General features: G+C 53.5%; 2 protein-coding genes across 2 annotated transcripts in view; one reads left to right on the plus strand and one right to left on the minus strand.

The window, feature by feature from the left end:
• SAMHD1 (SAM and HD domain containing deoxynucleoside triphosphate triphosphohydrolase 1) overlaps positions 1–4,843 on the plus strand; it is a 31,028-nt gene extending 26,185 nt beyond the window's left edge. Inside the window, exon 16 of the mRNA XM_075057990.1 lies at positions 2,759–4,843. Coding sequence (XP_074914091.1) covers positions 2,759–2,881 — 123 coding nt within the window. The 3' untranslated portion in view covers positions 2,882–4,843. The remainder of the gene's footprint in view (positions 1–2,758) is intronic.
• Positions 4,844–8,698: 3,855 nt separating this feature from the next.
• Positions 8,699–11,056, minus strand: TLDC2 (TBC/LysM-associated domain containing 2). The gene is given in 6 exon segments (XM_075042085.1): positions 8,699–8,834; positions 9,236–9,309; positions 9,924–10,030; positions 10,199–10,325; positions 10,328–10,342; positions 10,871–11,056. Coding segments are annotated over 6 exon segments (645 nt in total).
• Between the last annotated feature and the right edge of the window lie 1,343 nt (positions 11,057–12,399).

Here is a 12,399-nt window from a genome sequence, read left to right on the forward strand (position 1 = left end):
TTCCCTTTTCTGTCAACTCTCAGAACATACAAGTTTCCAGCTGTGAGGAAGGAAGAGGGTATATTACAGCTCATCTGACATTTTGTTTTGTCTTGGGAACTGGGTCAGAGCTGCCCTGGCAAGTAAAATGGAGGCTCTAAAGCAGACCCTGAGTCCATATGTCTTGCTTTGCATTCCTCCTGCCAAAGGTGGTGGAAAAGCCTGTAACAGTTGTGGCTGTAAACTGGTGCTGTGTGATACAGCATCCTCATCGCATGCCCCTTGCACAAGGTGAGCGCCTTCATCTAAAAAAATTACCATGTGCTACTACTTCCAGTATATTCTTCGTTGTAGGGAAGCAGTTATGGTTGTATTAAGTAAGTTTTCTCAATAGAAAATGCTAATGGAGCCACTCTGCTATGTGCATGAGCTGTGAAGTTTCTTGGCTGGAAGTGTCAGTAGGTTTGATATATGTGCTGGCAAATCTGCTGTTACATTTCTCCCCTAATGGTTGGCTTTCACTTTTGTTTCTCTGATAGTCATAGTGGGAAAAGGAATAGCTTGCTTCAGTTCCATGTACTTTTTCAGGTATTTTCCACTATATGGGATCAAGCGTCAAAGTAAAATAAATGCTTATATCAAGATTTCCCAAGTTGCTTAAGAAATGCAGTGCTGTGGTGGGTTGACCCTGGCTGGATGCCAAGTGCCCACCAAAGCCATTCAATCACTCCCCCTCCTCAGCTGGACAGGGGAGAGAAAATATAACAAAGAGCTTGTGCATCAAGATAAGGACAGGAGAGATCACTCACCAATTACTGTCATGGGCAAAACAGACTCAGCTTGGGGAAAATTAACTCGATTTATTACAAATCAACCAGAGCAGGGTAATGAGAAATAAAACCAAATCTCAGAACACCTTCCCTCCACCCCTCCCTTCTTCCCAGGCACAACTTCACTCCTGGATTCTCTACAAAGCCCCCCCAGCGGCACAGGGGGACAGGGAATGGGGTTTACGGTCATTTCATCACACGTTATTTTCTGCCACTCCATCCTCCTCAGGGGGAGGACTCATCACACTCTTCCCCTGCTCCAGCGTGGGGTCCCTCCCACAGGAGACAGTCCTCCACGAACTTCTCCACAGGCTGCAGTTCTTCATGAACTGCTCCAGCATGAATCCTTTCCACGGCGTGCAGTCCTTCAGGAGCACACTGCTCCAGCGTGGGTCCCCCATGGGGTCACAAGTCCTGCCAGAAAACCTACTCTGTGGGCTCCTCTCTCCACAGATCCACAGGTCCTGCCAGGAGCCTGCTCCAGTGTGGGGTTCCCACGGGGTCACAGCCTCCTTCGGGAACTCACCTGCTCCGGCGTGGCGTCCTCCACAGGCTGCAGGTGGATGGATATCTGCTCCACCGTGGACCTCCCTGGACTGCAGGGGGACAGCCTGCCTCACCACGGTCTTCCCCACGGGCTGCAGGGGAATCTCTGCTCTGGCGCCTGGAGCATCTCCTCCCCCTCCTTCTTCACTGACCTGGGGGTCTGCAGGGCTGTTTCTCTTACATGTTCTCACTCCTCTCTCCAGCTGCTGTTTTCCATCTGTCCTAACTTTTTTTCCCTTCTTAAAATGTTATCACAGAGGCGTTACCATTATTGCTGATTGGCTCGGCCTTGGCGGGTGGCAGATCCGTCTTAGAGCCAGCTGGTATGGGCTCGCTCTCTCTCTCGAGCACAGGGGAAGCTTCCAGCAGCTTCTTACAGAAGCCACCCCTGTAACCTCCCCCCCCCAAAAACCTTGCCACACAAAGCCAATACAAGTGTGAACAGTTTGTTCTGAGCCATGTATTTTTTCCTTTTCATCAGGTATGTTAATATCCCTGACTTTGCGTCTTACTTGCTAGAGACACCTGCAAGTCTCATTTGGGGAAAGAGCTGCATCCTCTGAAATGAAAGACCACCCAGTAGGAGTGTTCGTATATGCTGGAGCAACAGCTATAGGCACAAACAACTTGTTTTAAGGCTTGTTCTTATGTCATACTTATGGCATCCATCTTTTGAGAGCAGTTCATTTCAGAAGGGCTTTTTACAAATTAATGAAGCAACAAGCTTTCTCTGCTTGTAGCTTGTAGAGTATGGCTGTATCCTATAAGCATATTCTTCTAGTTCAGGCATACCCATCTTGCAGGCATGTTGTAGAACATAGCAATGTGTATCTCACCAGCTTATTTCTAAACTTAGAGAGCTTATTGCTCTCTCCTCCATGTTTGTGGTGCCTGAGCACTAGATTAACATATATATCTGACAAGGATGGGCACCACTGCCTTAGACCATACCAGTTACTCTACTGACATTATATGCTTTAAGATGGTGAAAGGCACATCCAGGCACCTACAGCTGGTAGATTGCAACAGTTTTAAATGAGATACTGTGGCAAATTGAGAGGAAGCACAATAATGTTTCTGGTTCATATACCAATGCCCAAAATACAAGCCTGCTGATCTTCCTAGATTTGCTGGTAATAATTTAGGAAGAGGTGAACTGCCAAGGGTGAAGGCTTCTCAGATATGCGGAGAATTTTTTTTTTCTCCCCACCAGATGCTACCACTGACTACAGCAGTTTCCATCTCTGGGATGTGCGGTCTTCAATGTTTGTTGATTTACAATGCTTCTAGGACCTTGGATTTATTTTTTTGTATTAAGTCTGATACTGAACTTTTCCCCTGCTTTAGGATAGAAAGCAAAAATGAATGTACTATCATTAATGTTTTCTGACTTCTAATAATAGGATGGTGATGTGGTTGCCCCTCATCTAACTCCAATGAAGAAAAGCTGGAATAACATGAGAGATGATGAACACAGGACAGCTGCAGAACCCAGCTGCAAACAAAGGCTTCCTTTTGATAAGTAACACTTTTCCTTTTGGCACTATTCAGTCAGCTTCTTCAGAAGATGAGTAAACCTGAGCAGCAACTCTTTAAAATCAGTTGGTTGGACTGTAAGAATTTATGCAACAATGCAGAAATGCATTTTACAATACAATATGTTTTAATGTAGGTACTTAAAGTGCATATTCCAAATGGACTTTTTAAAAATTAACAACCTATTACAGCAGAGCAAGCTCAGTTCTCATTTATTTTTGAATGTATTGGCACTGTGTAGCAAGAGTAACTGTAAAAATTGCAATTCATCATTATTACAAGAAGTGCTGAAAACATGTTACTGTTCCTTCTAGTCCTGATCCCTTCTTAAATGATTGTGATACTGCATGAGCTAGCAGAAAAACTTCCAGCTCAGGTTTTTGGGTTTGGTGGTTTTTTTTTTCAGTACCCGAGGAAGAGAGGAGTAAGTATGCTTCTGAAAATATAGTGAGGTAATAGAACTTTGAAATAACCATAGATGGCATCTTGAAGAATAGCAAAACAAAATTTCATTTAAAAAGATAAAAGGAGGGGAGAGGGGAATCTTTTTAATAACCAAAGATTACTTTTCTGGTAATCAAAAAGCTGATGAAGATGCAGGCCTCTTGCTATAAGTGTGACCACAATTTTTATTGAAGTAACAATGCATTGCAGTGACATGCAGCCTTTTATTGTTTTATAGTGTATTTTTGATACATTGAATGTTATATTTTTACTGTTACACTGAACTGCAAAAACTGCTCAAAACGTCCGTTGTTTGAGTGCTTGCAGGAAAGCAGAGCTACCCGAATGTTTGTCAAGGTAGGTGGACGTGCGCACGGTTCTTGGCACGGTTAGTGAGTTCTGGCAGGATGCTGCACTGGATCTGCTCTTCCTTGCACCAAGTGTGCCTTGTTTCTGCATTACACTGTACTAGTAGACAGGCTCTTTAGGAATTCTTCCATTCTTTTATCTCTTCCCTGTTTCTTCTGGATCTCCGATTGCTGTTCCTGTGTAATCTTCTCTCCCTTGTAGAACTATAAGGGTTCTTACATTTGTCCCTTACTGGCAGTACTAAAGTGAGTGTTGCTAAATGTCCATCCAGTTGAAAAAGTGGATGAGGAAGACTGTTTTCCTCTCATCTGTAACTCAGGTCTAAGAGGAAGGCTGCTTTCATTAAACAAAAGCTAAAAGCTTGAAAAAGCCCGCCCTCAAAACTAAAAATGCAAAGCAAAAGGTTCAGTAATACTCAGAAATTGGAATGAGCTTTGGATTTTTATATCTGAAACGGGGAAAGAAAAGTTCAGCATTCTGTTTTGACAGCCAAATGTGGGTAACTAGGTTAGTTTCTGAAAATTAACACAATGGGAATTCACTATGAGAGAACTGCAGAACTTTCTTCATATCTGATTATGTTTCCTTTGCCCTTTTTATCATGAGAACTGATAGCTGTTAGGCAGAGGGAAGGAGAATGAGTATTCACATACTTACTCAGATTTCATTTGTTGAAATAACTAGGAGTCATTTTGCGCTCTGCTGCTTTCTTACGTGCCTGTGCTCCTGTGCCTAAAGGTGCAGCCTCTGCTGTTAATCTCTTTAACAGTATTTCAGATCTGCAGGTATACCAGGTAACTATTAGAAGGGGTTGTGACCACTTCAAAAGCTTTTAAAGAACTTCTTATTATGCTCCAGGAAACAACATCATAGAGTGAAGGCATTTATCTCCCTTATCTGCATAAAATCAAGTATTGTTCAGAATAATGTAATTTTGTTATTGCTGCTTGAGTTTGTTTTGAATCTGCTATAAAAGGTGCACTTTATACTTGGGAAATATCTTTTTGCTTATGTTTAAGCAAAAATTCGTACTTAATGTTAAGTCCTGAGACAGAGAATTTCTTTTCCTCAAACATGTTAATCTGAGCCTCTCTGGACTAAGAATAAATTTATAAACAATGATTTTACTATTCTTTTAAGGAATTGCAGTGTGCAAACTTTTTTAAAAAATGGTCTTACTGCATAGTTATAAACAACTAAGTGTATTTCTAAAGGACAAATGCTGCTCTGTGGAAGTGCAGATCTTCCAGCTTGAGGAGATGGTTTCTTAATTTATGTTTACCCAAGTGTGGTGTGAATGGTAACTGCAGTGGAGCCAGCTCAGCTGTAAGGAACCATGGTGCCAGGGCTGGCGGGGAAGCTCACAGGGATTGTGCCAAGGTGGAGTATCCAGCCTCTCCTCGTGCCTTGCGGTGAAACTGCAGCCACATGGCTGTTGCCATGCCTGGGCAGAGCAGGCAGACCTCTGACTTCAGCATCCTTACAGGAGCCGGGTTGCCTTTAGGCACTGCTCCAACTATTGTGTTGGGGAAAAAGGAAAAGTGAAGTCATGCTTCACCAACGTGGTGAAGCACCTTCACCTTCTATGATGAAATGAGTGATCTGGTAGCTGAGGGGAGAGCAGTGGATATTGTCTGCTGCAACAAGCTGTTAAGTATGGTCTGGATGAGCAGACAGTGGGGTGGAGTGAAAACTGGCTGAAGGACTGGGCCCACAGGGTGGTTGATCAGTGGCAGAAAATCTAGTTGGAGCCCAGTAACTAGTTGTGTACCCCAGGGGTCAATACTGGGTCCAATCCCACTAGTCTTCATTACTGGATGATGGGACAGGGTCTACCCTCAGCAAGTTTGCAGGTGACACCAAACAGGAGATATCATCAAACAGGAGGAGTGGCTGATACACCAGAGGGTTGGGCTGCCATCCAGAGGGACCTCGTCAGGCTGGAGAAATGGGTTGATGGGAACCTCATGAAGTTCAACAAGGGAAAGTGCAAAGTCCTGCTCTGGGGGAGGGTCAGGCTCATTCACCAGTGTGTGCAGGGGTCACCCACCTGGGAAGCAGCTTGGCAGGAAAGGATCTAGGGGTCCTGGTTGGACACATGAGTTGACCATGAGCCAACAATGTGCTCTTGCAGCAAAGTATGCCAATGGTGTCCTGGGCTGCCTTAGGCAAAGCAGTGCCGGCAGGCAGAGGCTCCTTCTCCTCTTCTCGGCACTGGTGAGCCCACCCCTGGAGTGCTGGGTCCAGTGCTGGGCTCCCCAGTACAGCAGAGACAGGGACAGACTGGAGAGAGTACAGCAAAGGGCCATGAAGGGGGTGAAGGGACTGGAGCATTTTTGCTAAGAGGAGAGGTGGGGGGAGCTGGGACTGTTCAGCCTGGAGCAGAGCAGGCTCAGGGGGATCCCACCAGTGTGTATAAATACCTGGAGGGAGGGTGCAGAGAGGACGGAGCCAGGATCTTCTCAGTGGTGCCCAGGGACAGGACCAGAGGCCGTGGGCACAAACTGGAACACAGGAGGGTCCTTCTGAACATCAGGAAACACTTTTTCACTGTGAAGGTGGCTGAGCACTGGCACAGGTTGCCCAGCGAGGTGGTGGAGTCTCCATCCATGGAGATACTCAAAAGCTGCCTGAACACGGTCCAGCTGGCTCTGGGTGGCCCTAATGGAGCAGAAGTTGGACAAGGTGACCTCCAGAGATCACTGCCACCCTCAACCAGCCTGTGATCCTACCCCAGTGCTACTGGCAGAAATGTAAAATGGGTCTGCAGTCAGGGGTTGTGTGTCGGCAAGGGGTGAGGCAGGGCTGAGAGACCTGTGGAGAGGATTGGTTCCCAGTGGCTTCCTGGGCAGCCAAGCTTTATTGGAGCCTTTCCCCAGCCTGTTTGGTGATGGCTTGCACCTTCAGTGCCTTCTCTGCTGCTGCCACCATTTACTGCAGCAACAGTTTCTACGGGGTGGGGAGGATGTTCCTCCTTTTCTCCCTGATCTGAAGGTGGGGGCCACAGGCTACTGGTCCTGGGATGTGGGGGGTCTTGTTAATTTGGGGGCTCTGCTGCGTGCCCCCAGCTATGCTTGCAGGCTGTGGTGACAGCAGTGGGCATTGCATCTCAACAAGCAGTCTCGGTGAGGACACATGGGCACTTCATCATGCATCAAGGTCTTCAGGGATGGTGCTTCGCAGCCGGTGGCACCTGCACACAGGAGGTTGGGTGCCCTGAGTGGCTGTAGTGATTTCCCGGCACGTGCTGCTGGGGGTGTCCAAGAGCCCCGTGGGGAGGGTACAGGGATGGAGGGATCTGCTCCCCTCAGGGCACCTGGTCAGAGGAGCTGTAAACAACATGTGAACCAAGCCTTACAGTCATGGGATAAGGGAGGTGATAAGTGCCACCACTTGTTGGTGGCACTCCGTGGGAGGGGTATGGGCAGGAGAACATTAATTTTTTCAGCTGGGAGGATACAGAAAGGAAGGAAGACAAACCTCATCCCACTAACTGATGGACTCTCAAGAAGCTACAGGCAACCAGGACTTCGCAGCTGGTTGGACTGTAACTCTGCAGGTTTGGGGCATTGGAGGGGGTTGGTGGGACTCCACAAGCAGAGGAGGAGGGAGGAATGAAGAGGGTGTAGGCAGAAAAGGGGTATAAAATGGTTGCGTGTAAAATGGGGCTGGTCAGTGAGTTGTCTGCCTGAGCCCTGCACCTGATCTGTCTTACCTTCTGTGTCCTGTTGTCCTAAATCCCTTCTTAGCTCTTTCTCTGTTAATCTCACGTACCCTGTGTGGATGTGTGCTGCAAGGACAAGGTGCCAGCTGCTGGGGAGACCAGCGTGGGTGGGTTTGGGGCCAGCAGCTGGGGTCACACTGGGGCTGTAGGTGCCTCTGGTGTCAGCTACTGGAGCAGGTGGGAGTCCCAGTGCCAGCTGCTAGGGGGTGAGTGGCTATGTTGTCCCCAAACTGGGTGTCCATGAGGGAGGTGTGTGTCATTTGCAGGTAAACTTCAAGCTCAACCATCTGGTGTGTATGGGGCTGTGGTGGGGCTAAGAGGGCAGGGGTGCGGGCAGGGGGCTGGGCAGGTTGAGGCAGCTGTGTTCCTTGGGTAGATGCTGGGGTCCAGCAGCTGGGCAGGAGGGTCCTGGGCTGGAGCGGCTGGAGGAGGCCACAGCTCCTGACATCCTTCAGCACCCATCAGGTCAGGGCGAGATGCCCAACGTAGCCTGGACACCCCTGAGGAGGAAGCCATGGTCCTCAGGAGGTGATGGGGTGGATAGAGTGGATGCTGCCAGAGGGGGACGGGTCCCCACAACCCCCTGGAGCAGCGCCCTGGGCCGACCCCCCCAAGCTTGCTGTGGGCACACAGCCCCAGGCTGCGACAGAGCACGGATGGTGCTCTCGCAGCTCCTGGCCTGCTCGCTGTCACTTGCTTTGCACAACTTCATGGTGCCATGCATTGTTTCTAGGGCAAGGACAAAGCTGAGAGCGCAGCTCTGCCTCTTTATTGATGAGCGGTCACCATATTGCCTGCCAGCCCTGGCAGCACCATCCCCAGGGGCAGTGGCTGGTGGGGCAGAGGCTGCCTGGGCTTGCTTGGTCCTGCTGGCATCATGCTGCTCTCGAAGCTTGCTTCTCCATGTGGGACTGTGTGGTGCTTGGCCCCACCACGCACTTTCCTCCTGGGGTGGCTCTACGTCATCCTGGCCAGGCAGGGTGCTCAGTGCCATGGTGGGGGCCAGTCCTGCAGCCACCCCGGCATGGTGGCAGCAGCACTGCAGGGGTCTGAGATCCCACTGCAGACTGTGCCCATCATGCTGCCCCCACCAGCTGTTGGCACATGAAATGGGGACATTGTCGGGGACAGGGTGGAGGGAGGCAAGGGTGAGGCCGTGCACCATCCCAGCAGGCTTGGTGAGTGTTGGCAGGGAACAGCTGTTCACGAGACATCAGTCCCAAAGCATCCCCCCTGATGCCACCTCTGGCCCCAGGTGTGGGTGGCAGGGTCAGGCCAGGCCCCACACTTCCAGGTCTTGGATGCAGAACTCTTCCCAGGGTGAGAGGGTCTCGTTGTCAAAAGTCTCACAGGCGTGGCTGCCCCTGTAGTGCAGGTCTCCGTCCAGCCACAGCCCAAATTTACTGCTGGGAAGGTGCCAACGGCATGGTTGGCTGAGAGTTCCCTCCCCTGCCTCCTCCATGCCTGGAGACCTCCCCAGCCACCTCCCTGTCCCCAGTCCCAGCTGCCCTCCTGCCGAGGAAGCCAAGCACAAGGGACAGGCACAACGGAGATGAGACAGGACAAGCAGCCACTTCTGGGGCTGCCACCCTGCCTGCAGGCAAGAGCAGGCAGGCCTGCCAGCAGCAGGGTCAGGGAGATGAAATGGCTAGTGCTGCTGGACAACCTCCACTGGTGTTTTTGGGTTCAAACCACTGGGACTGCCTGGACCTAGCTCTGCAGGGCAGCCTGGGCTCAGATCATGGCCCCGAAGGCCATCAGGGCTGGGGACCCAGTGGGCTGCTGAAGCTGCCGGTGCAGCTCCTACCTGCCCCCACCACTCATCAGCAGGTCTATGTCCCCTTTCACAAAGAAGTTGTTCCTACCTGTCCACCTGAACGCCTGTGTGAGGACAGCAGTTGGCTGGGACTGTGGGCTGGGGCGCGACATCCCCACCCCTGTTCCTGTCCTGCAAGGGACAGCTGGGAGCTGCTGAGCAAAGCTAGCTCTGCCTGTCCCCACTGTGTCCTGCTTCTCCAGAGGAAGACCTGGCTGAGCCTGTGGGCACCATCCTGGTGCTGGCCCATCCCTGCCAGCAGTGCTGGGGGCCCCCCCAGGGAATGGCTGCCACCCACTGATGCCACCAGCCCCATCTCACACACGGACCCCCACTACTGCAGGCAGATGTGGCTGAGCTGCCTCCATGTCCCACTGATGCTGGGCTGCGACTGCCCTGGCATGCAGACGATGCCTGGTGATGCCTGGCCGGGTAGGGTTCCCTTTCCTGAGCCCCCCTTCCTGCATGGCTGGCTGGGATTTGCCTTCTCCCTCCAGCCCTGGATGAACCCAGGGAACTGCAGCTGGTAGGGTCCCCTGGCTGCTTCACCCACGTGCAGTCATGTCACCCCAGACCCCTCCCCAGCACCTTGGGGACCCCCTAGCATGGCCAGGTTCCAGGGGCATCACCAGCCCCCCCACTCCGGGGTGCCCTGTGGCTGGCAGCCTGCAGCCCCCACCTTCAGCTCTGGGGAGAAGGAGAAGAAAAAGGTCTCCCCTGTCCTGTAGAAGCCATTGCTGCAGTGAATGGTGGTGACAGAAAAGGCACCGAAGGCCTGGGGGGAACAGAGAGGGGGACTCCCATGCCGCGGTGCTTGGTGGAGCTCCCCAGTGCCGGAGCGTGTCCCCCATCCTGCTGTCAGCAGTGTGGATGTGGCCAGGCTCTGGGTGATGCTGTGTTCGCTGCCCCCAGTGCCATGGGGCAGCTGGGCTGGGGAGGGCCCAGCTGTGCCTCTGTCCCTGATGAGCAGCAGGGTGGGGGAGCCTAGCTGGCCCCTGAAGCAGTACAGGGTCTGCAGGCTGAAGCTGTCCTGCCTGGTGCAGCACAGCAGGTGCCAGGGCTGCTGTGTCAGCTGGGGGGGGGCAGGTGGGGCCCCAGCTGGGGCAGAGTGGGCTCAGCCAGGGCTGGCAGGCTGCTTCTGAGCATCCTCCCCCATCCCGAGCATCCTCCCCCATCCCAAGCATCCCCCCTGAAGAGGTCTCCCCAGGCATCCTCCCCACCTCATGCCCAGTATCATCCCAAGACATCTCCCCAAGCACTCCAACCCCTCCCAAGAGGCCTCCTCCCAAGTGAGCATCCTCCCAAAAGGTGTCCCCAAGAATCCTCCTCCCCAAACATGTTCCCAAAGGGTCTCCTCAAGCTCCTGGCCCACCCAGCAGCCTCCCAGTACGCTCCCCCCACAAGCATTCTCATCCCGAGAACCCTTCTGACATATGTCCCTGAGCATCCTCCCCCCCCTGCAACCTCCAAGAGGCACTGCTGAGGTGGCTGTCCCCTGGGACAGAGAGATGTCACCCATCTGGCCTTGCGCTGGACCAGTTCCTGGCAGAACAGTGGCCATGGCTGCACGGCGCAGGGGAGGTGCGTGTGTGTTGGGGTCCTTGTGCTGGTGGGAGGCTCCCTCACCTCCTGGATCTCCCTGTCCTGCAGGATGCTGCTCGGTGTGCTCAGCACCAGCCTGCACAGCTCCTCCAGTGCTGGGGCCACTGCTGGGGCTCCCTCCCAGCCTGGCTGCCCCTCTCCGGCCAGCTCCCCACATCCCACAGGCAGCTCCTCATCCTGATCGGGCTGGGGGCAGGTGGAGGTGAGCATCTCTGCGGGCTCCGGGGGATCAGCATCCCTGAACCCACCCTGCATGGGGTGTGTCCCATCCAGGGGCTGGGTGAAGGGGCCCAAAGGCCACAGGGATGGGCACTTGGCTGAGCCTCCAGCCCAACCTCAGCCCCAGCAGAAGGGGCGAAGCCCAGCTGCTCCCCTCCTTGTCCACAGCTGGGCTGGCCCCGCAGCGCATGGGGTCAGGGATGTGCCTTGGTCCTGGTGGCAGCTGGTGACAAGTGTCTCAGCCAGCCACACGCTCAGGGCCGCTGTGGGTGCAGCCCCTGCCGGAGGGCAGGTGGGCAGCAATTCCCTGCCACAGGTGGGGGACCGGCAGAAAAAACCCCAAGGGCACAAAGAGGGCAGCCCCAGGCGGCAGGAGATCTCCTGCCCCGAGGGTGCTTGGATCCTCAGGGGGCAGCAGGGCTAAAGGGGCAGCTCCCACATGTGCCCATCACCCTCTGCACTTCCTCAGCCCCTCGCTCTCCCCAGGGCAGCCCCATCTGCCCGGCCAGCCATGCATCCAGCCTGGGCCAGGGTCTGGATCACCGAGCAGGGAGCCCTTAGGCTGCATGGGAGCCCTTGTTTTGGGATCACCAGGCAAGTCATGCCTGTGTTGCTCTTTGCAACATGCCTTTTGCAATGGTTGTAGCAACTGCCAACACCTGGTGGCACGTGCCCCTCGCTCTGGGAGACGCAGCCTGGGCGGACATCCTGCAGTGGGGTGAGCCGGGGCCCCGCGAGAGCTGGGGCTCAGTGGCTGCAGGAGGAGTGAACCCCCCGGCCAAGGCATTCCCCTGCCTCAGGCACTGCTGGAGAAGCTCCTGCAAACCAGGGAGGGGCTGCAGTGCCCTGGTGTGTCCCCTTCCCACTGCCACAACCCCCCTCCCCCTAAGCCCCCCTAGTCAGCACAGCCATGAGCCTGTGGGCCCAACTGTAACACTGGCCCATTTATGCCAATACAGGAGTTTCTATGATCTGCCCTGCATGGTGGTACCATGGCCTGTCTCAGGCCCTGGCCCCCACTGCAGGCATTTTTGGGGTTGCTTCTCACCTCCATGGCAGGGCCCACTGCATCCCCATCAGTCCTGGCTGCCCTGGTGGGTAGGTCCCAAGCTCTGCTGTCCCCACTAGGCTTTGATGGCAGCAGTGATCCCAGGATGGCAGCAGGAGGTTGGGGGTTCCTGGTGCCTGCCATGGCAGGACCTTGGCCACTGGCAGGGTCCCGGGTGGGCTGGGCTGTCCCGGTGGCCCCAAAAGCCTCCCCTGGTACTCACCCCCTGCTCAGGAGCCAGGACAGGGCATGCAGTCCCTGTCTGAGTAGGGCAGCCATCCCTGCT

This window comes from Buteo buteo, chromosome 2 (assembly GCF_964188355.1).
Source record: "Buteo buteo chromosome 2, bButBut1.hap1.1, whole genome shotgun sequence".
In the NCBI taxonomy this organism is placed as follows: Eukaryota; Metazoa; Chordata; class Aves; order Accipitriformes; family Accipitridae; genus Buteo; species Buteo buteo.